Source organism: Lepus europaeus, chromosome 9 (assembly GCF_033115175.1).
Source record: "Lepus europaeus isolate LE1 chromosome 9, mLepTim1.pri, whole genome shotgun sequence".
In the NCBI taxonomy this organism is placed as follows: domain Eukaryota; kingdom Metazoa; phylum Chordata; class Mammalia; order Lagomorpha; family Leporidae; genus Lepus; species Lepus europaeus.
In genome coordinates, this window is record NC_084835.1 from 37079118 (window position 1) to 37105062 (window position 25945).

At 42.8% G+C, this 25945-nt stretch overlaps 1 protein-coding gene across 1 annotated transcript in view; it reads left to right on the forward strand.

Moving 5' to 3' along the window:
* Positions 1-3068: 3068 nt before the first annotated feature.
* The window catches only part of SYNPR (synaptoporin), a 370735-nt gene continuing 347858 nt past the window's right edge, over positions 3069-25945 (forward strand). Inside the window, exons 1-2 of the mRNA XM_062200193.1 lie at positions 3069-3086; positions 3201-3266. Coding sequence (XP_062056177.1) covers positions 3069-3086; positions 3201-3266 — 84 coding nt within the window. The remainder of the gene's footprint in view (positions 3087-3200; positions 3267-25945) is intronic.

Sequence of the window (25945 nt, forward strand, 5' to 3'; positions counted from 1 at the left end):
AGAAGGAAAAAAGAAACGTAACAAATCACATGGTGGGTCTTAAAACTTCTGCCCAGAAATATGTAAATTACCTCTACCCATAATTCATTAGTCGAGCAAATCAAATGACTACTCCTGAGTGCAAAACGGCAAGGAACTAAGGGAAGATCAGTGAAGACGGCAGCAGGACAGCGCTACAGTCTGCTTCTGATGCAGCCCCCCATGTCTCCATCCTAGCTTCTGTCCAAGTGCCAAGGGCTGCCACGTTTACTGAACACTTGCAGAGATCATGAAGTGTGAGACTCTGCCCCCAGTATGTGATCTACAAAATCTCACGGGGTTCTCAAAACAACCAGCCAAGTTGTCATTTTGCAGATTGCAATAAACTGAATGCCTGAAGTGCTTAAGCAACTTCCCCTTTAAGAGCATATACACAAAGTGCAGGACACACACTAAATATACCATCATGTTCGCTCTCCCCCTGCTCCCACTTCACCCCTTGTGGTTGTATAATGGTTTATTTTTGAAACAACCATTTCTAATTGTTTTATACTCTATCTGCATGTAGGAAGAGCAGTAGGAACAAAACTAGCTAACTGCAGATGGTGGAACTGGCTTTGAGGAGTTCCTACTTTGTACATTTCTAGTTTATCTCCAACAAAATCCATGGGCAGGGTGAAATCTACACTGGAGACTGTCTCTCTTACCCACTTTTGGCCTGCTGTCTTCCCCTCCCAGGCTTCAAACTATTACTTTCTACATTTTTCACTCACTTCTAAATATTAAATTGACCCTCTCCCATGCACACACACACTCCAAACAATTTTGGCAAGTCTTTGTAGTAAACAGATGGACTATCTGTGTTGCCGGGAGACCAGTTCATACAGGGAATCCAGTCCAAAGGGAGTGAGAAGGAAGAGGACCTATCATCTAGTGAGTGTAGTGGATATGAGCGCCTCTCTTTCTCCCGCCCACTTCCTTCTCCTTTTTTTTCTGACTCCTTTTTGAGTTCAGTTCTAGCTTCCTTGCTTGTTAGCTGTACAACATCCTTTCCATGAGCCCTAATTATTCTCATCCATAAAATGGGAATAATAGCATTACTAATCCATGGGTGTTTTAAGAATATCTAATGAATATTTATTAAATGTTTACTTAGCAGTTTCTAAATCAGGGAAAGCACTCAATCGTTACTATAGTTAGTAAGGTCAGCCCACAAACTCTGTGTGTGTTGGGGGGAGATCATCTATGTATCACCTTTTACAAAGTTCCAATCAAAGAGTCTGTGTACTACTGCAGGCAGGAACTGATTAATTTTACAGGAGTGCGTTATTTGGGGGTCTGGAACTTACCCAAAGGATCTCAGTAGAAACGCCTTGAATTTGAAAGGCAGATGACGGGCTGATGCTGTGGCGCAGCAGGTAAAAGCCACTGCCTGCATTGCTGGCACCCCATATGGGTGCAGGTTCCTAGTCCTGGCTGCTCCACTTCCAATCCAGCTTTCTGCTATGGTCTGGGAAAGCAGTAGAAGATGGCCCAAGTGCTTGGGCCCCTGCACCCCGTGGGAGACCTGGAAGAAGCTCCTGGCTCCTGGCTTCGGATCAGTGCAGCTCCAGCTGGTGCAGCCAACTGGGGAACCAGCAGATGGAAGACCTCTCTCTACCTCTCCTTCTCTCTGTGTGTAGCTCTGACTTTCAAATACATAAATAAATCTTAAAAAAAAAAAAAATGGCCAGCGCCGTGGCTCAACAGCTTAATCCTCCATCTTGCTGCGCCGGCACACCGGGTTCTAGTCCCGGTCGGGGCGCCGGATTCTGTCCCGGTTGCCCCTCTTCCAGGCCAGCTCTCTGCTGTGGCCAGGGAGTGCAGTGGAGGATGGCCCAAGTGCTTGGGCCCTGCACCCCATGGGAGACCAGGATAAGCACCTGGCTCCTGCCTTCGGATCAGCGCGGTGCGCCGGCCATGGCGGCCATTGGAGGGTGAACCAACGGCAAAAAGGAAGACCTTTCTCTCTGTCTCTCTCTCACTGGCCACTCTGCCTGTCAAAAAGAAAAAAAATAAAAATAAAAACCAAGAAAGGTACTTGCATTCCATTGCCTGGTGTCCCTTTATGAGCTATTTTACTTTGGCTAATTCAACCTCAATAAATCTGTGTTCTTCTTTACAGGTGGGCACAATAACTTGCTCCTGACTTCACACAGAGACCAGGAATATCAGAAGCCCGACCTCAGGACCCATTAAAGATAAATGTTCCCCCTCTCCTGACCCTCACTAAGCCAGAATGGATGCACCTGCTAGGAAACTCACAGCACCTGTGCTCACCCTCGGATTTCTAATCAGGTCATATTGCAATTTCCTTTGCTTGTCCTAGGAAAAGAGGCAGTGCTTATTATTATTAATTATTATTATTTTGAGGTATCCCAGCAGCTATCACTGCATGGCCACGTGGAGAACCTTGCATTAAGGTTTGAGGGTGTGAATGAAGGAGCCAACAGTCTTTCTATGGTGTTCAGAAGTCAAACAGAATGCATGCACACGTGCCCCCTGTCAGGTGTGGGTGTTTTTCTCTTACCCAGGAGCCTCTTGTCTCAGGTAGAAAACCGTCTTGCTAAGCTGGCCAGCCCATTCTCCGTAACCGGCATCTGTAAAGTTTACCCCGTGCTCCAGAGCACCGGACGCGGCGGCTAAGCCCGCACCAATGCCTGTGGGTTCTGCCTCGCTCACCGCTCGCCCTGCCCTCTGGAGCGCGAAGCTGGCCAATGACAGCCTCTCACAGGCGGGGTGGGTTTCTCTCCTCCCCTGTTGCCTGTGCCCAAGCCTGGCGTTTGCCTCCCGCCCCGCGGCTGGCTCGCCTCGCCTCGCCTCGCCTCCTGGGCGCGCAGCGTTCCCAGAGCGCACAGCCGGACGCAGCGTTCGCGAGCTGGCGCCGGGCCGCGCTTCTCCCAAATCCCTTGCCCTCGCTTGGTGGCTCCCAGGCCTTGCTCCGCTAGCTTTTTCCTGGAGGGGCTTGTGGCCCTGAGGACGGCGGAGTCCATCCAAGTTCACTCTCAGTGGGAACGCTCGGCTGAGACGCTCTAGGGAAAGGGCGAGCTATGGACCCCGTGAGTCAGGTAGGACAGAACTAGGCAGGATGGCTGGAGCGCTCGGGGGCTCTGGGGGTCCGGTGAGGCGCCCCAGCCCCCTCCTCACATTTTTGTTTTTCTCTCTCTTTGCTTCGTGTTAAGCTGGCCTCAGCGGGCACCTTCCGGGCACTGAAGGAGCCTCTTGCCTTTCTGCGAGCGCTGGAATTGGTGAGTGGCGGTGTGCGGGAGGGGGACTGAGCCAGTTACGGATCAGGTGAGGAGAAATCGAAGAGGGGCGCTCCCGGGTCGGCTGCGCTCGCTCTGAGCCTGCCCACCGCCGCGGTGCCATCCCGGCGTGGCGGGGACAGGATCCAGAGAGCCTGCTTTGAGGCGGGTTTTGTGGAGAGGTTTGGCAGGCGCTTAGAGGCGTCTTCTCACCTTGGCGCTCGAGGAGGCGCAGGGGCTGTGTAGCTAGCAACGTTTCCCGGAGGTGGGGAGGGAGCAGAAGAAACTGCTGCTGGGCTCTTATACCTTTTGGGGGCTGAGGGCAGAGGAAGAGGCACCCGCGGAGTGGCTGGGAGGACCTGACCAAGCTTGCAAACTTGGTCAGCACTAGGACAGCTCCCCGCTGTGCTGGGAGTCCTGTGGTCCAGTTCTGGGCGGGAGCTGCAGCCCGGGAGATGCCGGGCGACAGCTAACTAGAGGTTGGCACAGAGTGGTTCTCCTTGTTTCTGTATTGTAGCTTCTCTGCCATTCTTCGAGGGCTGTTCTGATATTCTTCCAGAAGAACCCACAAGACTGTGTAGCTTTCTTCAGTGATTGGGATGTAGGAGACTATATTCGTCTTGTTTTGTTGCCTTAAAAAATAGTGAAGACAGTCCCATGGCAGTTTGTCCTTGGACAGGGGAAGGAGGCACGGAAATGGTTACTCGTGGGGCCACAGAGCAATGTCAGTGTTGTTGGCTGGGGTGATGGTTATTTGGAGTGAAATCTGCAGGTCACACATTTCATCTTGCTAGGAGCTCTGAGAAGCAAGCAGAGCTATCTGAACAGAAAGTTCAAAGCCCGTCATGTAGCATTAATCACACGCCCTAACATGGACTAGCTGGGAAATTATGTAAGAGCCTGTTCTGTGTTCCCAGGTCTAAGCTCAAAGGGTTGTAACAGGCTTTGCCTACATAACTGTGGTGCCTGTTTACTTGGACGATCTACATGATAATCACATTTGCCTTGTTTGTAGACCAGAATAAAAATGTGTGAGCATGTCAACTTAGCATACATCAAGGCCACTCTTGGATGGCTTGAACCAGGGGTTTTGAGCTGGCTAGTCTTGGATTGTTTTCTTGATAGCCAAGTTAAGCAAACCAAGCAATGCCCATAGTCCAGGAAACTTTTCAGTTGACAATCTCACTATTCCATCCACATTCATTCACTTGGCATTTCTGTGAAGGAGTGATGTTTAGGATCGAAAATAGTTCTTTTGTCAAATTAGACTATCCTGCAACAAAGTTCAAAGATCTGACATGATTTTCCAACATAATCTGTGACTGCCTCACTTTGTCAGTTCGCTGAAGCGTTACTTGCTTTTCTGTGCTCTTGGAATGTTACTGTGTGCCACAACCCACCACACAGCCTCTACTGGTGTATCTCAAAAAAGTTCAGTCTGTATGAAACTGTTTAGAATACAGAACTCTTTTTTTAAAGATTTATTTGTTTGACAGCCAGATTTACAGAGTGGGAGGGAGGGGGAAAGGGAGAGGGTTTTTAATCTGTTGGTTTACTCCTCAAATGGCTGCAGAGGCCAGGTCTATGTTAAGCCAATGCCAGGAGCTTTATCTGGGTCTCCCAGGTGAGTGCAGCCAAGATAGGAACTAGCACCCATAAGGGATGCTGCCATCGCAGGTGGCAGCAGCTTAACTGGCTATGACCTAATGCTATCCAGGCAGGAATATCCAGGCACAAATATTGGGAAGATGAGTGCCTAGGAGTCTGTTTTTAACAAGCTCTTTGTATAGTTCTTAGGCACATGGAACTTTGAGAACCACCTCCCTAAGCTGGATTGGGTCCCTCCAAAACTCAAACAGGATTTACCTTATTGTCCTTGGTATTTCAGTTCACACTGCATGGAATCCACCCATTTTAAGCTTAGAAAATAAGCTTTTTCTTAGATCTCAGCTTAAATGTTACCTCCTCAAGGAAGAATTCTCCCGTATTTACTTCTTCACCTTTCCTCTAATCCAAACTGAATGATACACCACATTCTGTGAGCTTCTATTTCATGCATTATTTCATGAGCTTTTACCACACTACTCTATACTGCCCTGTAGTTGTTCCTTCCTTAGAGTGTATATGTGTGTGAAGACAGAAAGGGAAGTCATACCACTTAAAATATTGGCCATTTTTTTCCTCATGTAAAGCAGTGAGTAGGCTCTCATTTGTGAGCGATAACGTGACTAATGGACATAGAAACCTAAAAGGACAGGTAGGTCAGATGGTTGACCTATACATTGAAGAGCTATGGCAGAAACATGAGGGCGAAGACAGAGAAAGCTAGTACCTGGAAAAGTTAAAGGCCATGCACAAGGGTAAACAAGATCAAGTTGGTGTGTATGTACACTGGGTGAGGAGCCACTCTGAAGTACCTTTACTGGTGACAGATACTACCAGTGTGGAAGTGTGATCTCATATGGGGGAGGCTACATATAAATATTCAAATTATAGCAGTGTGTTCAAAGATATCTACTGAAACATCTTCTGTGGAAAGAACTGGAAACAAGTAGTAAATCTATTATAAGAAAGTAATTCAAATATGAATCCTGCATGTTATGGAATATTATATTGTCATTAAACAGAATGAATTGACCTGGAGTTCAATACTTTGGTAAAATTGAAGTGAGAAAAATAAATTTCATTCTATATAGTTCATAAAATTATCTCATAGAAAATCTATTTTAATCAACATGGGTGATTGATTCAACCATATTCAAAGACAGTATATAATAGTATTTTTGAAAAATTAGTATTTGGTTCTTTTTTCCTTTAAAAAAAAGAAAGAAAGCCATGTTAGCCTATTATTTGTCCCATCTAATACTACATGGCTCCAGACATGAACCTCTGTGTTTGTGTAAAATTGAAATTAGAGAACCCCAACAAATCCATGTTATTCAAGAGCACATTGGTGGCCGGTGCCACGGCTCAATAGGCTAATCCTTTGCCTTGCCGTGCCGGCACACCGGGTTCTAGTCCCCGTTGGGGCACCGGATTCTGTCCTGGTTGCCCCTCTTCCAGGCCAGCTCTCTGCTGTGGCCAGGGAGTGCAGTGGAGCATGGCCCAAGTGCTTGGGCCCTGCACCCCATGGGAGACCAGGATAAGCACCTGGCTCCTGCCTTCAGATCAGCGCGGTGCACCGGCCGCAGTGGTCACTGGAGGGTGAACTAACTGCAAAGGAAGACCTTTCTCTCTGTCTCTCTCTCACTGTCCGCTCTGCCTGTCAAAAAAAAAAAAAAGCACATTGGTGCAATGGTCCTTCAACACAGAAGTGTAGTTGTGCATGTTTGTGTATTATTTGTGTGAGTAATGCATAATTTCATACCACTGAACTACTAAGGTTAATTTTTTCACAAGAGTGTAGTTTGAGGTGAAGTTGGTAAAGAATGGTAGAGGAATACGGAAAGCTGTGATAGGCAGGAACGATGATAGGCTTGCCACTTGTCCACAGTTAAGCACTTGAGGAATTGTTAAAAATAATGTATATTAGATTATTTCCTATGGACTCTCCCCAGCAGCTGGTTTTACCTCGAACGGCACTCTCCACTTTTGAATTTATAGCCTTAGGAGGAAAATGCACTTCATTTGTATATCCTTCTCTTCCAAGAGTCATGGATATAGTAGATTTAACATCTCTTTTTAAGATTTATTTGAGGAAAGAGAGAGAGAAATCATCTTCCATCTGCTGGTTCACTCTCTAAACAGCTACAGTGGCCAGGCTGGACCAAGCAACCAAGCAGAAGCTAGCAACAAGGAACTTTGTCTTTCTTTTTTTTTTAACTTTTATTTAGTAAATATAAATTTCCAAAGTACAATTTATAGATTACAATGGCTTCCCCCCCCAACTTCCCTCCCACCTGCAACCCTCCCATTTCCCACACCCTCTCCCATTCCATTCGCATCAAGATTCATTTTTAATTATCTTTATATACAGAAGATCGATTTAGTATATATTAAGTAAATATTTCAACAGTTTGCACCCACACCGAAACACAAAGTGTAAAATACTGTTTGAGTACTAGTTATAGCATTAATTCACATTGAACAACACATTAAGGACAGAGATCCTACATGAGGAGTAAGTGCACAGGGACTTCTATTGTTGATTTAACAAATTGACACTCTTGTTTATGGCGTCATTATGGAGGGCTTTTGAGTTTGCCATCTCTGATCTTATTTAGACAAGGCCATAGTCAAAGTGGAAGTTCTTTCCTCCCTTCAGAGAAAGGTACCTCCTTCCTTGATGGCCCATTCTTTCCACTGGGATCTCATTAGCAGATCTTTCATTTAGGTCATTTTTTTTTTTTTTTTTTTGCCAGAGTGTCTTGGCTTTCCATGCCTAACATATTCTCATGGGCTCTTCAGCCAGATCCGAATGCCTTAAGGTCTGATTCTGAGGCCAGAGTGCTGTTTAGGACATCTGCCCTTCTGTGAGTCTGCTGTGTATCCTGCTTCCCATGTTGGATCAAGGAACTTTGTCTTTCTTCAGGTATCCCATGGCCTAAGGGCCTGGCCGTCTTCCACTGACCTCACAGATACCCTAACAGGGAGCTGGATCAGATGTGCAGCAGCTGAAACCCAAACCAGCACCATATGGGTTACCAGTCCTGCAGGCAGAGGCCCAACCCTCTATGCCATGGTGCCAACCCCTAAATTTAATATCTTGATAGTATAGAAGTCAGACCTTCATAGAAAAGTTTTAGCCAATTTCAAATACTTTGAGGCAAAACCTCCACATCTTTAATCTCTACTGAACTGAGATCAGGGGGTTTTTCACTATCTTTTGGGACAAAACATAAATTTGGGACACAGTGCTAACCCCAGCAGTCTGCTTCATGGATTCCCTGATGATGAAATAGAGATGGCGGATGTCTTGAACTATCATTTAGTGGTGGTGGGAAAATGGAGTTTGCTTTATTCTAATAGTTACCTGCAAAGCTGAGTTGGTGCTCTGCCTTCCGTCTTTGATCCTTCATATTTCCTGCTCCCATACTTTGCCAGAAGGCCTTGCCCCCCCCCTTTTTTTTCTTTTCTTTAGAATAATTCTGTGAGCATATTTTCCTCTACTATTAATAAGGGTGTAACTTTGCACATGTGGATTTATGTGAAATGGAGTATGGATGTCTCTAACACATCCACATTGTTGAGGACCACACTGATCAAAGGATGTTGAAGGTACTTAAAATCCCCAAAGTGCAATTTGCTTGGCTTGCATTGTCCCCCAGCTCAGAGCAGCAGCTCCAGACTCTTTCCCAGTGGAACCAACTGCTGGACTAACGCCTGATTCCTCAAATGTTTATTCTTTGACATCCATCTCTAATTTTGTTATCCATTTTCTGCTATAAACCCTGGACTTTACATCTCCATTCTGTATTTCCTTTCTGTTTCTCTGCTTTCCTAGTGTGGCCAGATAGTCCAGAGATTTGCTACATCAGATATCTGAAGTATGGGTCAACTTTAGCATTTAGACAGTCTTCATTCCTGAACCTGCATTCTGAGCTATGTTTTTCAAGAAAACATCCTACTGCTTTCTTTATTAATAGAATTTACAGGTCATGCTAGTGAGAAAAATAAAATGGATGATGCCCATCCAGTAGAATAGAATAGGTCAGAGTTAGAATCACATTTTAAGGCTCTCATTAGAGACATAATAATAGCTACCTTCATCATGCAAACTCAATATAAGGCACTGTGTTGTGGTACTCTCCACATGCCCTCATGTTGGATCCATGTGACTCTTAACATTTCACCAGCAGGCTCAGGGATGATAATCAACTCAAAGGACAAAATTGTGGGAAATGGCAAAGCCAAGATTTGAGTAGCCTCACTTCAAACTGTGCTTTAAAGGCTGCCCTATACTCCTTCCTCCAGCGAGGCAGGTATTTGTTCTATCTGATCCTTAATCCTCAAAGAAACTTTAAAAACCAGATGGTATCTCACTTTTCAGTATTTATCTCCCCTCTTAAGATATATATTTGGTGCCTTTCTTGAAAATACCAGAGAAGGTGTGCATTTAGAGGTGAATTCAGCAAACATTAACAGTATTTTTTATTTGGTCTATTGCATGAAATAACTTTTTCCCTAAGGATAAACAAGATGGGGAATTATAATGTAAAACATTTAAATTATGAGCAGCAATCTGCCATTGAGATTCTAATGTAGTTTTAAGCTACATTCATGTGAATTTAGCTATAATTTTCTAGCCTTTCAGTTAGTGACAAAAATCACATGCGATGGAATATGAACCAAGAAATACACAATAAAAAAAAGCAATACCCCAGTGTGTTAATGGATTCATCACTTAATGCTGTTCTGAATTTATTACGACAATTGTTATCTAACCCCACAAGAACTGAAAAAAAGAGATAAAATGGAAGAATGTTTCTTAGGGATTTGAATCTACATTTTATTCTTTAGTAGCTTGGTCACCTTGGGCAAGTTATTTAATTCACTAGGCTTCATTTTTCTCATCTGTACAATAGAGCTAATAATAGTTCCTGCTTTAAAGGTTTGCTATAATGATTAAATGACTTAATCCAAGTAAAGTACCTCACAGAGTGCCTGGGCTATAAAAAGTGCTCAATAAATGATTATGAAGGTAGTGCTGATGATAATTCTGGTGATTATGATGGTGAGAAAAAAAGCCATAAATCTATCAGAGTGCAACTTAGAATATTTTCACTAACTTCCTGCAAGTGAGACTTTTTGAAAATTCTGAAGTAGAAAATCTGTACTCATACTTAGACATCTCTAGAGCCCCTTTATCTCTACACTCTAGTATGGAAGACTACTAGACTTAATTTTATCATAACATGAATGAATTTCCAGGGTCTTGTGTCTTAGAAAACATTCAAAACAAAGTTCCAGAGAGGCCAGTGTTGAACCAAAGGAAAAGATCTAATGGGAGTGTTGGAGGCACTTGAGCCTTGAGGAACTTTTGGTGAGGGATGGAAGGAGAATTTTCCTGGTCCTTCATAAAACATTGTCAAAAACTTACAGGGTTACAGTGTAGCCAACTGAATTCAACAGGATGTAGATGAAAGTCCCCATAGGGTCTACTGGCAGCACTTACTAACTTAACTATACCCTAACACCCAATCTTTGGGAAGTGATTGGATTAGATTCTGTCAATAGAATAGAGCCCCCATCATTAAATCTTTATAGGAGACAAACACTTTGTTGCCATATGACACTGTACACCACCAGGGGATATAAGAATCACCATAGGCCAAACCAGCGGGGCTCATTCTATCTTAGATTGAAAACCTCTGAAATCTTGAGCTAAAATGAGTCTAATTTCTTTATAAAGTTAGTTGTGTTTTATATGCCATGGTAGCAGAAAAGGTCTGACTAATGCAAGACCTCCGTAGAGGTCTTGCTGGGTTAGATTCCTGGTGACTTCCAGATGATGTATATACAGTCTAGCTCCTTTGCTGGGTGAGATACTCCATGAGAGCAGGGGTCTTGCTCATTTTGTCTGTGAGCATGTTCTAAGAACCTAGCATAGTGCTTGTCACATGGCAGGGCCAATTGCAGGGGAATACACAGATCACACCAAAACAACCAGACTATACTTGATTATTGTGTGTGGTTGCAAGGAGGTGGGGAAAAGAATGAAGAATGAATAAATGAGTTCTAGAAACAGAATGGATGTAGTTTAAGCTCCCTTTCAGTATCTGCATTGTAAAGGATATTGGCAAGCACTTACACCAAAAACACTTTGTCGATGTTAGTCTTGGTTCTAGAAGAGAGTAGTTATATAAGGTGACTGATCTGTCAGGGAAAGAGAGCTATGACTGGGGTAGCTCGTACATAATTCTAGAAGAGAACCCTTACAGAAATGAAAGCACAGGAACTGAAACAGACTCCAACTCATGTCCTGGGGTTCAAGGCAGTGAGAAGTAAGAGTACGTTAGCAAGGATCAAGGATTAGCAACATCATTATAATGTGTTGGCCACTGTCCTGCCTTCTCTCAGTGTGTTTCCATTCTTTTTGCAATTTGTATTTTCCATGATTCTCATCTAACGTACTAAGAGAAGTAATATGATTAGCTCAGCTAATAAGTTTTTCTGTTAGACACCACTGTTAGTGGCAAGCTATATTATAAGCCAGTAGCCATTCTATGAATTGGTTGCCCGTGAATCAAATGGCCAATACTATACTTTCACCTGTGAATGAGATTAAATAAATTATCTTTAGTCTTCTTTCAGCTGGACTTGTTGGAGCCACAGTCTTCCAAATAATGGGCCCGACAGGCCAATTGAGTAAATGATTTTTTCATTAGTACTTCTTTCATTAAAGTTGCACTTAGTAAATTTTCTAAGATGCTTTACCTTGGAGGTTTTGGTATTAGCATTCTCGGAATTTTCTCTGATTAGGGAATAATTTTTTGGATTTTGGCTCCACCAGCTTGTGCCATCTCGTCTATCTGTTTAAAAGCCTCCTCCTGAAAGGAATAATGAGGTTTGCCTAGTGGTGGTATAGACCATTTATGAAAGAAAGTATGTCTCCACAATCCCAAGTGTATTCAGTCTCTACTCCTAGATTTGGTAGATTAATTTAGCTCTTATCCTTAATGCTAGAAGACTATATTAATTATACTTTTGTGTGTGTTTATGAATGTGATAGAAAATAGACTACTCATGCTAGAGTCATTGGCTTATTCTGTGTGACAGGTGTTTGGAGAAAGGGGAATGAACCTGTGAAAAACGGAGTTGACATGATGTTTGAAGGACCATGTGTTTCGAATCAGCCTTATGCTGCAATGTGTCCCAGCTGTGGAACACTGTGTAGGTTGCATAATTACTCAGACTCTTAAGGTCCACAGCAATGAAATGAGGATTCCATGAGTCAGGGAGGGGGATGGTGCTTGTATAGTGGTTAAGACCCCACTGGAGACACCCTTATCCCACATTGCAGTGCCCAGGTTTGAGTCCTGGCTCCTCTCCCAGATCGAGCTTTCTGGTAGAGCACACCTTGGCAGTAAAAGGTGATGGCCCAGGTACTTGGGTCCTTTCCACCTCTTTGGGCCAATGCATATTGAATTTGAAACTCCTGCCTATGCCATAGTCCAGTTGCAGCTGTTGTGGGCATTTGGAGAATGAACAAGCAGGTAGAAGATATCTCTCTGTCATGTATGTCTGTCTGCCTTTCAAAAAAATGAAAAATCAACAGGTGTGGCTTTTGATTTCTATGAAAGTTAAGTAAGATATTGTTGTTAAAACTTCTGGAAGTATCTGGTCCAAATTATAGCCCTCTAACTGAGGGATAGGTTGTTTAAAATAATGTATCAACAAACACTATTAAACATTTCTAAATTTCCAAGCTCTATAAACATAAAGTATGATCAGTATAATATTATTCTATTGATTTTTCTCTCCATTATCTTCCACTGGGAGAACATTGTATACTGTTTATGATCACCTCACAAATAGTATTAATAGAATTGTGTAGAGACAAGCACTTTACTAAGTAGTATACATGTATTATTTCACTTAATTTCACACTTCCTTTTTTTAAAAAGATTTATTTTATTTATTTGAAAGTCAGAGTTAACCGCAGAGAGAAGGAGAGGCAGAGAGAGGTCTTCCATCCACTGGTTCACTCCCCAATTGGTCGCAGTGGCCAAAACTGTGCCGATCTGAAGCCAGGAGCCAGGAGCTTCTTCTGGGTCTCCCACGCAAGTGCAAGGACCCAAGGACTTGGGCCATCTTCTACTGATTTCCCAGGCCATAACAGAGAGCTGGATCAGAAGTGGAGCAGCCAGGACTTGAACCGGTGCCCATACACGATGCCAACAATGTAGGTGGCAGCTTTATCTGCTATGCCACAGTGTCAGCCCCTAATCTCACATTTCCTTTATGAAGTGATAATTAATACAGGTGGGGGAAACTTGTATTGAGGCCTTGAGATCACAATACATGATTCAAGTGATACAGATATTATGTAATAAAGCCAGGGTTTGAACCTGGGCCAATTGATGGCAGATTCCATGCTCTTAATCATTTTTTTGATTGCATCCCATTATTGGTGGTTATTCACTACTGAGGTCTTGGAGTTAAATGATTGTCCTTTGAAGATAGGGAAATATGTTTGTGGAAATATATATTTATATGTATATGTGTATATCTATATCCATAAGGAAACTTGACAAAGTTTTTGGAAAATGGAATTAAAGGAAAAACTTATTTTGGTGCTAAAAACATTTTAAATTCATGTGTAGTTTTTCACAATATGTATTTTACATGAACTTTATCCGTATCTCCAACATGAGTGTAGGTATCCAAGTACTTGGGCTGTATTCTGATGTTTTCCTAGGTGCTTTAGCAGGGCACCAGATTGGAAGTGGAGCAGCCAGGACTCAAACCTGTGCTCATAGAGGATACTGGTATTGCAGGCTTAACCTGTGCCATGTGCCGGCCTCTGTAATTCATTCTTAATGTCATATGTCTGCTCATTCCTAATTCAGTTCCTTTTCCACTCTACTGTGTTACCAGTGGACAAAGCAACATTCAAATGCCCTCATAAGGATGAGGAAGTCCAAGCTTTTTTATGGTCCTGTTTTCTTCCACAAAAAACAGTACTATTCCCTGAGAAATTTTTACTCATCTTGTACCTATCTTTTCAATGAATTATTCTTTCACTAATCATTGTGAAAAAAAATAAAACTCTGGAGTATATTATTACAACAAGGTATAAAGAGATTTATAGAACTTAGGAAGGATCTGGATATTCAGCAAGATTATGACAACTTAAATTACTCTCAGATACTTGGTAAATTATCAAATCAGACAGTTTCCATCACGGGTGATAGAGGTGCAAATGAATTTTGCTTTTGAATTGTGTGTGTGTGTATAAGAGAGAGCTGCCATTCCTTGAATTTGTTATTTGCAGGCTTATGTGTGAAATAAAAAGACAAAACACCCATGACTTTACAGGAAGAGCTCACACATCCATCTGGTCTGTCATGAGACTGCCTGGCTGTGCTTTCATGCAATGACTTCACCTGCGGATTTTTTGCCTGTACTTGGTAGACTGTTGGCACACCTGCTGGGATCCTTCCTGAAAGTGGAGCCCAGAAGGGCTGAGACAGTAGAAGAGTTAGATTGGAAAAGGGATGGTAGAAAATTATTAAGCCCAGACCCGCGGTCTGAGCGACGGATGGAGACCTTATGAGACATTGCGGTTGGAAAGGAGGTTGCAGGAAGAAGGAAAGGGTGAGTGGGGATTATGACTGGTATTCCTAGTGTGCTGGATTTGGAACCACCCCAGCATGAGCTCAGACCTTAGGTATGCTCATGTGCAAACTGACTTCATTGAGCCTCATGTTCTTCAGAGAGATTAACTATATCAAAGGTGCGTGTAATGTTAGAAATGTGTTGAGATGAAATGAATTCAGGGCAGATCTGTTTACTGCTGGGACTGTGAGTTTGTTAAACTATAAAATGGTGATGAACATGTATAACACAGAGTTGTGAAAGAATATGACTGGTCCCCTCCTTGGGCCCATGCCACTCAGGTATGCAGGGAAGCCTTCCTGTAAGAGCAGTGCCTGATAAACCACCTTCGATGTCTGTCTACAGCTGCATTTGTCTAAGGAAGTAGGGAAGGTGTATTTTCGCAGCTCATGTCACCCACTAGAGATTATTTAAGAAAATTTGTTTGTAAATTCTCTCTGAGAAGCAGTTGAAGGTAAGGCATGATTGTTTATGCGGTCAGTTAAATATCTCCAGGTGATGTATTTGACATTTATTTGCAAATGTTTCATTGTTTATATAAAAGTGCATGTGAAATTGATAATGGCATTGCACTAGCTTTTCTGAAGGAAACAGGTAGGCTTAAAAGTAAATTTGAAATCTAAATGTCTGCCCCTGCCCCACTGCCCCTCTCATATAGATAGATAAACAGATAGAGTGCTTTTTTTAAATGCCTAACTTTATTTGCTGCATTCCTACGTGGTAATATAAAGAGTCCTTGGATTTATGTTTGACTACCAGGCTCTATGAACTTGAACGTGTTGATCTATCTGGAATTTTCATAATTATGAGAGTAGAAAAAATAACTAGCAGAAACAATTATTGTGTTTATTAAAGGAGATGACATTTGCAAGACTAGTAACACACAGGAAATATTCACAGCACATTGATTTTCTTTTTGTCTCCCTCCCCACACCCCAAATATTTTTTACTGTGCAAGTTTAGAAAGAAAAAATGGGAAATTCACCAGAGTCTTTTTCTCTGCCTATGGCATGCAGACATGCATATATGTGCACATATGCTCTTTGTACAAAAGATATTAAGGAGAAGATCTATGTAACTGCAATACATTTGAGTGGGTCAGTAAAATTTAGCAGACATGTGTAGCAAGGAAAAAAAAGATTTGACTACAGTATTAACTCATAGATCATTGTCCCAGACACATTGGAGCCTCGTAGCCTTTGCTGAGGTAACCATGGATTTGTGAAGTTTTTTCTAAAGGGAATAATATACTCCTTTATTTTAAAAAAAGGACAAAGTCTCCATTAATAATAGGTGTTCGCTATAATGGCTAGAGATTAACAAGTTCTTGCTCCATGCTCCGTTGTGGAACGCAAAGTGTCCAAAGGTGCACAGCTTTTAAGTAAGAGAACAATTTCAAGCCTTATGCACCTGATCTTCAGCCTCTCCTATGCCTGTTATGCGGCCTAACATGCTGAGAATTTTTGCATTTGTATTTGGGATGGGCTTATGGGGTGGAGAGAGGGTGCCCAATGCTATTCTGAGCCATTTTTATGCATCAGTAATACATTAAATAAAATAATAACTAAACGGTGATAAGTAAAAAATACCTAATTCCCTTCTGGGAGATAACTATGGGCTAATATTTTGAAAAATAAACTTTGTATTTTTTAAAAAAAATTTACTTGAAAGGTAGACAAGGATGGAAGGAAAGGGGAAGGGAGGGGAGGAGAGGTAGGGGGAGAGAGTGACATCTTCCATCCACTGATTGACTCCCCAATAACTACAAAGGCTGTGGCGGGCCAATTTGAAGCAAGGATCCCAGAACTCCATCCAGGTCTCCCACATGGTTGTCAGTACTTGGGCGGTCTTCCACTGCTTCCCATTAGCAGGAAGCTGGATCAGAAGCAGGGCAAACAGGACTCAAACTTAGGATCGCAGTGGTATGCCATGACTGCAGGTGGCAGCTTAACCTGCTGAGACATAATGCTGCCCCCCCAAAAAATAAACTTTGAGCCATTTTATGAGCATATGACTTTTTTCCCTATAAAATTTACTTGGTAGAAATGTACCACGTAAAGAAGGATCACAAAATAAATGGTTTTTTTTTTTAAACAAAAAGTATCAAGGTGTCATCTGGGTTTGTTCATTCTGAGGGTCATGACCAAGAGTCTTTCCCATGCTTCATCCCAGGTTCTTGTGGTTCGATGGCAAGCCTTGTTGATAGATGACGCATCACCCTGGTTTCTGATATGTTCACAAAACTTCTCTATGTTTGTATGTCTATGTCCAAGCTTTCCCTCTTCATGCGACACCAGTGGTACCAAATTAGGGCCTTTTCTAACTCGAGGATGGCCTTACCTTAACTAACCTGCAATAACTCTTTGCAAGGAAAGTAGCACTCTGAGGTGCTGGGAGTTAGCACAGCGCCATATGAATCTTGTGGGAGCACACAATTCAACCCATAATAAATGTTTAAAACACGTAGAATTTTTTACCTGCTTTGTACATCTTTTGCTATTGTAAATTAAATTTCTTTGCTGCTGGGTAAAGTATCTCTATCCATAATTTCAATGCTGTATATTACTGTACTCTATGCCTGTCATACAGATTATTGAGTTCTTAATTTCATCAGTTCTCAAATGTATATTTATCAAATTGGCAGAGAACTTCGCTTAAAGAGAAATGATCACTTAACCTCTATTACTATTAACATGGGTTCTAGATACAGAATTGCTTGTTCAGGAGGCTATAGATATTCAAGATATTTGAAAAAAATGCCAGATTATCCTCCAATGAAGTGTTTCTAGTGTGTGTATTACATAAAACATTAAGCTTACTCTAATTTGGTAAGCAACAGCTGAGTTAGTCTTTCCATTCTACAAAGAAATGGCACAGTTTTTCTACGACTGCTCATATTCTTGATTTCAAACGAGTTTAGATACAGAGTGGATTTATAAAGCAATAGCTGAGGCTGAGAAATCATGATACTGTTCACGTGAACTTTTACATAAGCTGCTGCCATCATCTTTCTAGGTCATTGTACTATTCCACCATTTGGAAATTATTTAGATTGCTGTTCTCTGACTTGGGCAGAAAAGCAAACAACTGAGCGTTTCTGTCTCTGAATCATTATACAAGAACAGATGTTGTCATTAGAATGTCAAAGATAACTGCTAGGAAAAATCTTTTAAAACAAAGAATTTTATAATATGTGTGTACTCTTCTATTTGCAGTTTATTGATATGATAGTTTAAATTTATTCATCCTAAATAACATACTGCTTTGCTGTGAATGATACTCAAAAGTGTTGGTCCAGATACAGACCTTCGTGAAATTCCAGGTCATGCAGAAACACGGATGAGATAGACACACGCACACAAATTTATCCCGAGTGTACTTTGCAGGTGGATTTGAGGCCTTTACATCACTCCTTGGAGGGAAAGCATGAATGGAGTGTTACTGCATCATCTGAGAAATCTGAAACCTATTTGGTTTCATATTTTTAAGTTTATTTTCATTTTATTTGAAAGAGAGGGATGGGAAGGGGTGGAGAAAACCAGAGAAAGAGAAGAGAAGAGCCAGGGCTGGCCAGGTTTAAGTCAAGAAGCTGGAACTCCAGCCAGGTCTCCTATGTGGGAGCAGAGACCCAAATGCTTGAGCCACCATCTGTTGCCTCCCAAGGTGCGCATTACTCAGAAGCTGGATTGGAAGCAGAGCAGTCAGAACTCCAAACTAAGCACGCTGCTACAGGATGTGGAAATACCACGCAGTGACTTAACCGTTGAGCCAAAAATCTGTCTCTGTATCTGACTTCTGATTGTAGAACACCTTATTAATAAAGTAAAATAAATTCAATAGCTACATGATTCCAAGGGCATTTCCTTTCTTTCTTCGATCCCATTCCTGATCACACTTGGCATAATCTGCCATAATGTGATAGATGTAGTTTGCCTCTGTCTTACATATTGTTATTCAGGGTCACTTAGGCCCTTCTGTGTATTAAAATAACAATTATTAAATTCATTGCATACCTAGGGTGTTCCAGACCTTAAGCTAACTTATCTTCTACATGTTACACCATTTAATTCTAATAGCTCTTTTTTTAAAAAAAAAAAATTATTTGACAGATAGAGTTAGACAGTAAGGGAGAGAGAGAGAAAGGTCTTCCTTCCATTGGTTCACCGCCCCCCCCCCCCAAATGGCCACAATGGCCGGCGCTGCGCCGGTCTAAAGCCAGGAGCCAGGTGCTTCTCCCATGCAGGTGCAGGGACCCAAGCACTTGGGCCATCCTCCACTGCCCTCCTGGACCACAGCAGAGAGCTGGACTGGAAGAGGAGCAACCGGGACTAGAACTCGGCACCTATATGGGATGCTGGCACCACAGGCAGAGGATTAACCAAGTGAGCCATGACACCAGCACCCTCTAATAGCTCTTTTTAAATATATACATTCTTGTTTCTTCCCTTTGGGGCAAGAAATCTAAGATTTGATTCCAATTCTACTGGGCATCAAAGAGACCTAATGTGCTCAATCTCTTTGTAATATAGGAAGAAAAATTCTGATTCTCTCCTTAAAATTTGATCCCTTTAAGAACCAGTCCCTGTCAGGGCAAAATTGACCAAGATGGTGGTTTGACATAGGGTAGTTATTATCATTTTTTGGCCTTTTGGCTAAGATCAAGTGTAGCTATTATTTGTCTTCATTAGGTTTTTAAGTTCTCGTTGTACCTCAAAACCACATCATTTAAAAAAACGTTTCATTTGTTATGAATATAGTCGATGAACCAACAAATGAAAGCATGATAATGATTTTATTTTAATTTTGATCTTGTTTTTATAAGTGAGAACCACCACAGTTACCTAACAAATTACAGAAAACACATAGCCTGGAAGAGAAGAACGGGTAGGCTGCAAACAACGAAAAGGAAGTGGAAATGCTAATTGCCTGATTTGAACAGTTTACATTATATCTATGTGTTGAAATACATCACATCCTATAAAAATAAACAAGTTTTACATATTAATAAAAACAACTTTTTAAATCCAATGAAGAAGCCAGGAAGGGAAAGCAGACAACTAAGAACCATGGGCTTGGATGTTCCCTGCCTTTTTTTTTTTTTTTAATATATTCTTTAAGGATTCAGTGTTTATTTTGTAATTCTTCACTCCACCCCTACCCACTTGTGAAAACGTGAAGATCCTTGTTCTTGTAAATGTTTTGTTTTATTGCTATGTTCTGGGAGATGCTCAGTTTCCACCCCAATGTTTAGCCTGCCTTTGAAAAACCTAGGTGACATGCCGAAGGCCCCTGGGGGAATGGATGATGGAAACAGGCTGCAGACCAGGTATGCTGTGGGACCGGCAGACACTGCGTTAGGAAGCGGTACGCAGGCTGCCATGCATGGCAGCAGTGGACAGAAGGGGTGGCACACGCTGCACTTTCTGCTGTGGGATCAATTGCTTCTACTTTGGCCTGTTGGTCATCAGAAATACAGGCCTAATGTGTCCCAATGTTTTGCTTTTCTTGAGAAAACAGAAATGAAGGTATTGGTATTCTTATTAAAATATTTCTGTGTCCAGAGTGTTTCTCATTTTTTGTTCTTTGATTTAAATAACAACAACAACAACCTTACCCAGTTGAAAGAGACAACAAGACGAACAGGACAGAGACAGAGGGCTCCCATCCTCTGGGTCTGGGTCAGAGTTGAAACCAAGAGCCAAAGATGTAATCCAGGTCTCCCATGGCGGGAACCCTATGACTTGAGCCACCGTGGCTGTTTCACAGGGTCTGTATGAGAAAAACTGACATTGGGATCCAGAGGTGCACATTGGGTCAGATATTCTGGTGTAGGACACGGTGTTCCAAAAGGAGGCTTAAGCACTAGGCTAAAACCCTGCTCGATGGTTTTCTTGGTTTAAACTGATGAAGCACATCCTTTGCAGCATAAACAAACTGTGGCCGGGTTCTGAATGTGGCTCACAGTCTCCGTCTTGTCCCTGCTGTGCTGTACTTTCTTGGACCTCTGGGAGCTTTGTCTGTGTGTCCCCAAGGATCCGGCCCAGTTCTTCTTACAGAGGAGGTTCTCAGAAGCCATTTGTCTGATGGAGGAATGGGAAATGTAGTGTTCCGAAAGTAACTGTAGGTTGGCTTTTGAGATGCTGGAATCAGTGAGTCTGCTTTGCTTGCCTTCAGATAAAACAGGAAACTTCCTCATTAGAGATCCAAGAAGCATAAAACCACGGGCACTATGTCTTGGTCCCAAACACTAATGGGAGTGGAGGCAGTGGCTGATGTTAGTAAAACAGCTCCAAGTATCAGCAATGCTGAGAAGAAGTGACTCTCAATCGGCCAGAGTAATTTCAAAGAATTAAATAGATTCTCTAAAAATGTAGCTGAGTTATTTGTGATTTAAAGAACCAATGAATAAGTGAATCCTAATGGGGGTGATTCTGAATATTTATCTGTGGAGTAGGAACTGTACTGTACAATATTGTGCAATAATGGGAATGTTCTTTATGTGGCTATACTTGAAGAACTAATTTTTTGTTTTATTTAACACATTGGACATTGTAAATATAATTGTTCAACTGTCAGATCCCAAAATTCAGCTAATAATTTAGGTAGAAACAGGCTATCATGTGGTAGAAATATTCTATTGCAAAGGGTCTCTGTTTTTCTTCCTTTTTTATTCGGTAGGCAGAGAGACAGTAAGAAACAGATCTTCCATCTGCTAATTAACTCCCCAAATTCCTGCAGCATTGAGAGATGTACCACGTCAAACTGAGGATCCTAGACATGAATCAAGCCTCCCGCTTGGGTGGCCAAAGACCCAAGTCCTTGAGCCATTACCTATTGTGCCCCAGCATGTACTTGAGCATGGAGGAAGATCAGAAGTGGTGTAGTCAGGTGTCAAAGCAGGGACTCTGATAGGAGATGCGGGCATTCTAAGTAGTAACGTATCTGTTACCCCAAATGCCTGCCACAAGACTGTTCTTTAAGGCATTCATTTTTATATTGAATTTTCACTGAGTTAGTGGCGATGAAAATTTCAAACAAGTTCTAGAAAATTACAAGACCCTGGGGCCAGCATTGTGTGTAGCGGGTAAAGCTGTCACTTGTAACACTGCCATCTCATATGAGCACCAGTTCAAGTCCTGGCTGCTCCACTTTCAGTCCAGCTCCCTGCTAATGTGCCTGTGAAAGCAATGGAGGATGGCCTAAGTGCTTGGGCCTCTGCGCGCATGTGGGAGATATGGAAGAAGCTCCTAGTTCCTGGCTTTGGGCTGGTCCAGCTCCGACGGTTGCTGCCATTTGGGGAGTGAACCAGTGGATGGAAGATCTCTCTCTGTCTCTGACTCCTTGTCTGTAACTGAGCCTTTCAAATAAATAAAAAATCTTTAAAAAGTTATTAGACTCGAAGTTCCGCAATGTCACCATACCTTAGTTTATGTTTTATGCATTTTGCGTATTTCCATATGTTTATAAATTTCACATACTTAGGCAGTGCTGTGCCGCTAGCAGTGGGATATGCTCTGAGAGTTGCAGTGTTCAGTGATTTCGCCGTGGTGCAAGCAGATTTCATCCATAGTGAAGATTTGTTCTGACAAGTAATTTTCTTCCACAATCAGCTTATCTACAGTTTCCAAAAATCCTTCTGCTGCCTTCCTACCAGTCTCGCAGACACAACAATTCTTGAACAGCTTAAGCCACTGAGTGCTAATTCAACATTGTAGTCAGGTCCAGCATTTTCTTTTAGCATCGCAAGCATCTTCTGTGGTTGTGATTGTCATGGTGCTGAGAGGGCTAAGCTCCTGGTTCTGGTATTCAGTGTGGATCATGAGAAGTGTTCTCCATATGTGACTCAGGCCCTTCTTGCTTTTCTCTTAGTCATATTGCCTTCAGCGAAGCAGATACTTCACAGCTTCCTTCACTCTGCTCTTGCTCCTCAGCCTCCTAGCTGTGGTGGAATGCTATGTATCTGATGCGTGAGCAATACCTACTGCCAATTTTCCACGTCCATAGTCCTTAATCACTTTTAAGGTCATTTGCAGGCCAGTCACTTGATGTGACCTCTTACTGGCAACACTAGCAATAGATTTTTTTTATGCTTTGGGACCATGATGGACAGAACAACGTGAGATTAATCAAGGGCAGGGGAAGTGATGCAATCAGGAGACCTGATAAATGAGAGGTGTGAGGCTGCTGCCTACATAACACAGAATACTGTTTATTATAAACTTTTTAAATAACTACAAGAGTACCATCTAAAATAATGATAAAATATATAGCAAATACAGAAACAAGTAGCATAATCATTCATTATCAAGTAGTGCTTATTATATGTAATATATATGCTATCCTTTTTATTTATTTTTAATGACATTTATTTATTTAAAAGGCACAGAGGAAGATACACAGAGATCTCCTATATACTGGTTGATTCCCCAGTGGCTGCTACAACTGGGTCTAGGCCAGGCTGATAGCTGGAGTCATCTCCCACATGGATGGCAGGGCCCCAAGCACTTTACCAACCTCTGCTTGTTACCCAGGTGCAATGTCAAGGAGCTAGATGGGAAACAGAGTGGCCAGGACTCAAACTGGTGCTCCAGTGTGTGATACAGGAATCATAAGCAGCAGCCTAACCCATGTGCCACAATGGGTTCCGTGTTGTACTTTGGTGCAACTGGCAATGCTGTAGGTTGGTTTATACCAGTATCACTGCAAACACATAAGCCGTGTATAGCATTATAACATTTTGATAGCTACAGTGTCACTAGACAATAGAAGTTGTTCGGATCCATTATAATCTTATAGGAACACCGTTGTTTATGCAGTCCATTTCTGACCAGAATATATTTTTTTCTTTTAAAGATTTATTTATTTGAAAGACAGAGTTACAGGGAGGCAGAGGCAGACAGAGATTCCATCCACTGATTCACTATGCAAATGGTTGCAGTGGCTGGAGCTGGGCTGATCCGAAGCCAGGAGCCAGCAGTTTGCTCTGGTTCTCCCACAAGGATGTTGAGATACTTGTCAATTCTTAGTTTAGCAAAATAGTCTGATAATATTTTGATAAAATTATCTTCATGATGTTAAAAATACACTTTTTAAAAGATTTATTTATTTGGGGCCGGCACCATGGCGCAGTAGGTTAATCCTCTGCCTGCGGCACCGGCATCCCATATGGGCACCGGTTCTAGTCCCGGCTGCTCCTCTTACAATCCAGCTCTCTGCCGTGGTCTTGGAAGGCAGTAGAGGATGGCCCAGGTCCTTGGGCCCCTGAACCCAGATGGGAAACCAGGAAGAGGCTCCTGGCTCCTGGCTTTGGATTGGCGCAGCTCTGGCCATTGCGGCCATTTGGGAGTGAACCAACGGACGAAAGACCTTTCTCTCCATTTCTCCCTCTCACTGTCTGTAACTCTGTCTCTCAAATAAATAAATCTTTTTTTTTTTTTTTGACAGGCAGAGTGGACAGTGAGAGAGACAGAGAGAAAGGTCTTCCTTTAGCCGTTGGTTCACCCTCCAATGGCCGCCGCGGTAGCGCGCTGCGGCCGGCGCACCGCGCTGTTCCGATGGCAGGAGCCAGGTGCTTATCCTGGTCTCCCATGGGGTGCAGAGCCCAAACACTTGGGCCATCCTCCACTGCACTCCCTGGCCATAGCAGAGAGCTGGCCTGGAAGAGGGGCAACCGGGACAGGATCGGTGCCCCAACCGGGACTAGAACCCGGTGTGCCGGCGCCGCAAGGCGGAGGATTAGCCTGTTGAGCCACGGCGCCGGCCTAAATAAATCTTTTTTTTTAAGATTTTATTTATTTGAGAGGCAGAGTTAGAGAGACAGAGGGAGAGACACATAGAGGTCTTCCATCCACTGGTTCACTCTCCAAATGGCCATAACTGGCAGAGCTGGGCTGATTTGAAGCCAGGAGCTTCCTCCAGGTCTCCCATGTGGGTACAGGGGCCCAAGCCCTTGGGCCATCTTTAACTGCTTTCCTAGGCCATCAGTAGGGAACTGGATCAGAAGTGGAGCAGCCAGGACTCAACCTGGCACCCAGGGGGCTGGTGCTGTGGCATAGCGGGTGAAGCTGCTGCCTGTAGTGCTGGCATCCCATATGGCTTCCGGTTATAGTCCCAGTTGTTCCTCTTCAGATCCAGCTCTCTGCTATGGCCTGGGAAAGTAGCAGAAGATGGCCCAAGTATTTGGGCCCCTGCACCCACATGGGAGACCTGGAAGAAACTCCTGGCTTCGGAATGTCACACCTCCAGCCATTATGGCCATCTGGGGAGTGAACCAGCAGATGGAAAACCTCTTCTCTCTCTCTCTCTCTCTCTCTCTCTCTCTGCATCTTCCTCTTTGTAACTGTGACTTTCAAGTAAAATAAAAAAAATCTTAAAAACAGCACCCATATGATGCTAGCACTGCAGATGAAAGCTTAACCTGCTATGCCACAGTGCTGGCCTCCAAAATATGCATTTAAGATGTGTAACAGTGATAATCAGGCTAAAGAGAGGAACAGTAACATAGATGCCTCATAACTGTGGTGTCAGCCAGAGAAGCAACACTCTGGAATGTGAAATTCCATATACATCACCTCACTCCCCTCAAGAGAAATGGGATTTTAGAGATATCCAAGTATCCTAGCTGCACTACCTATTTTGGGGTCTCCAGAAAAATTTAAGTCAAAGGCCTCTAGGAAGTAACTTACAAGGAAATGATCCCACGATAGGAATGAGGAAGCAAAGAAGTGCAATTATAGAATACGTCTAAGTGTCCGTATGGAGTTGGTCATCCAGTGGGATACTGGGTAAGGCTCATGGGCCTCCTGAGCAGCTGCCAGCACTGCATCTCTCAACTCTCTGTCTTGAGACCCCAGGTGGAACAGAAACCACTCTGCTCCTAGTCTCCACTGGTCAAAGGCAGCCTATGTAGAAGTCAGCTCTTGTTGTTATTTGGCTTTTCCAAAAGCAGACTTTGATATATTCATTACCATATTTTATTTGGGAGGTATCTCGGGTAACATTGCTGAGGACATGGAAAGTGAGACATACGGGGAATGGAAGTAAAGTAATAGTGAGTGCTTTATCTAAAACATTGACACTATTGGCACCTGCAGTTGACTCTCATTGGGGGGTTCTGGGTACACATGTAGAACACAGGTTGTCTGTTGTGTCCCCTGCCTGGCCCTGTCCACAGAAGAACCAGGGAAATGGCGTGGATATCCGGGCATTGTGACAGCTCCAGCACAACTTGTTCAGGAAGAGAGGAAAGTGGATCTTGGAGAGAGACTTCCCTGTCTGAAACAGACACACAGTGAATAAGAGGGCACTTGCAACAAGTTGGTGGATAATGGAATTAAAAAATAATTTCATTTTGGTGCGAAATATTTTTTGAAATCCATGCATAGGTTTTTCATGATACAGAT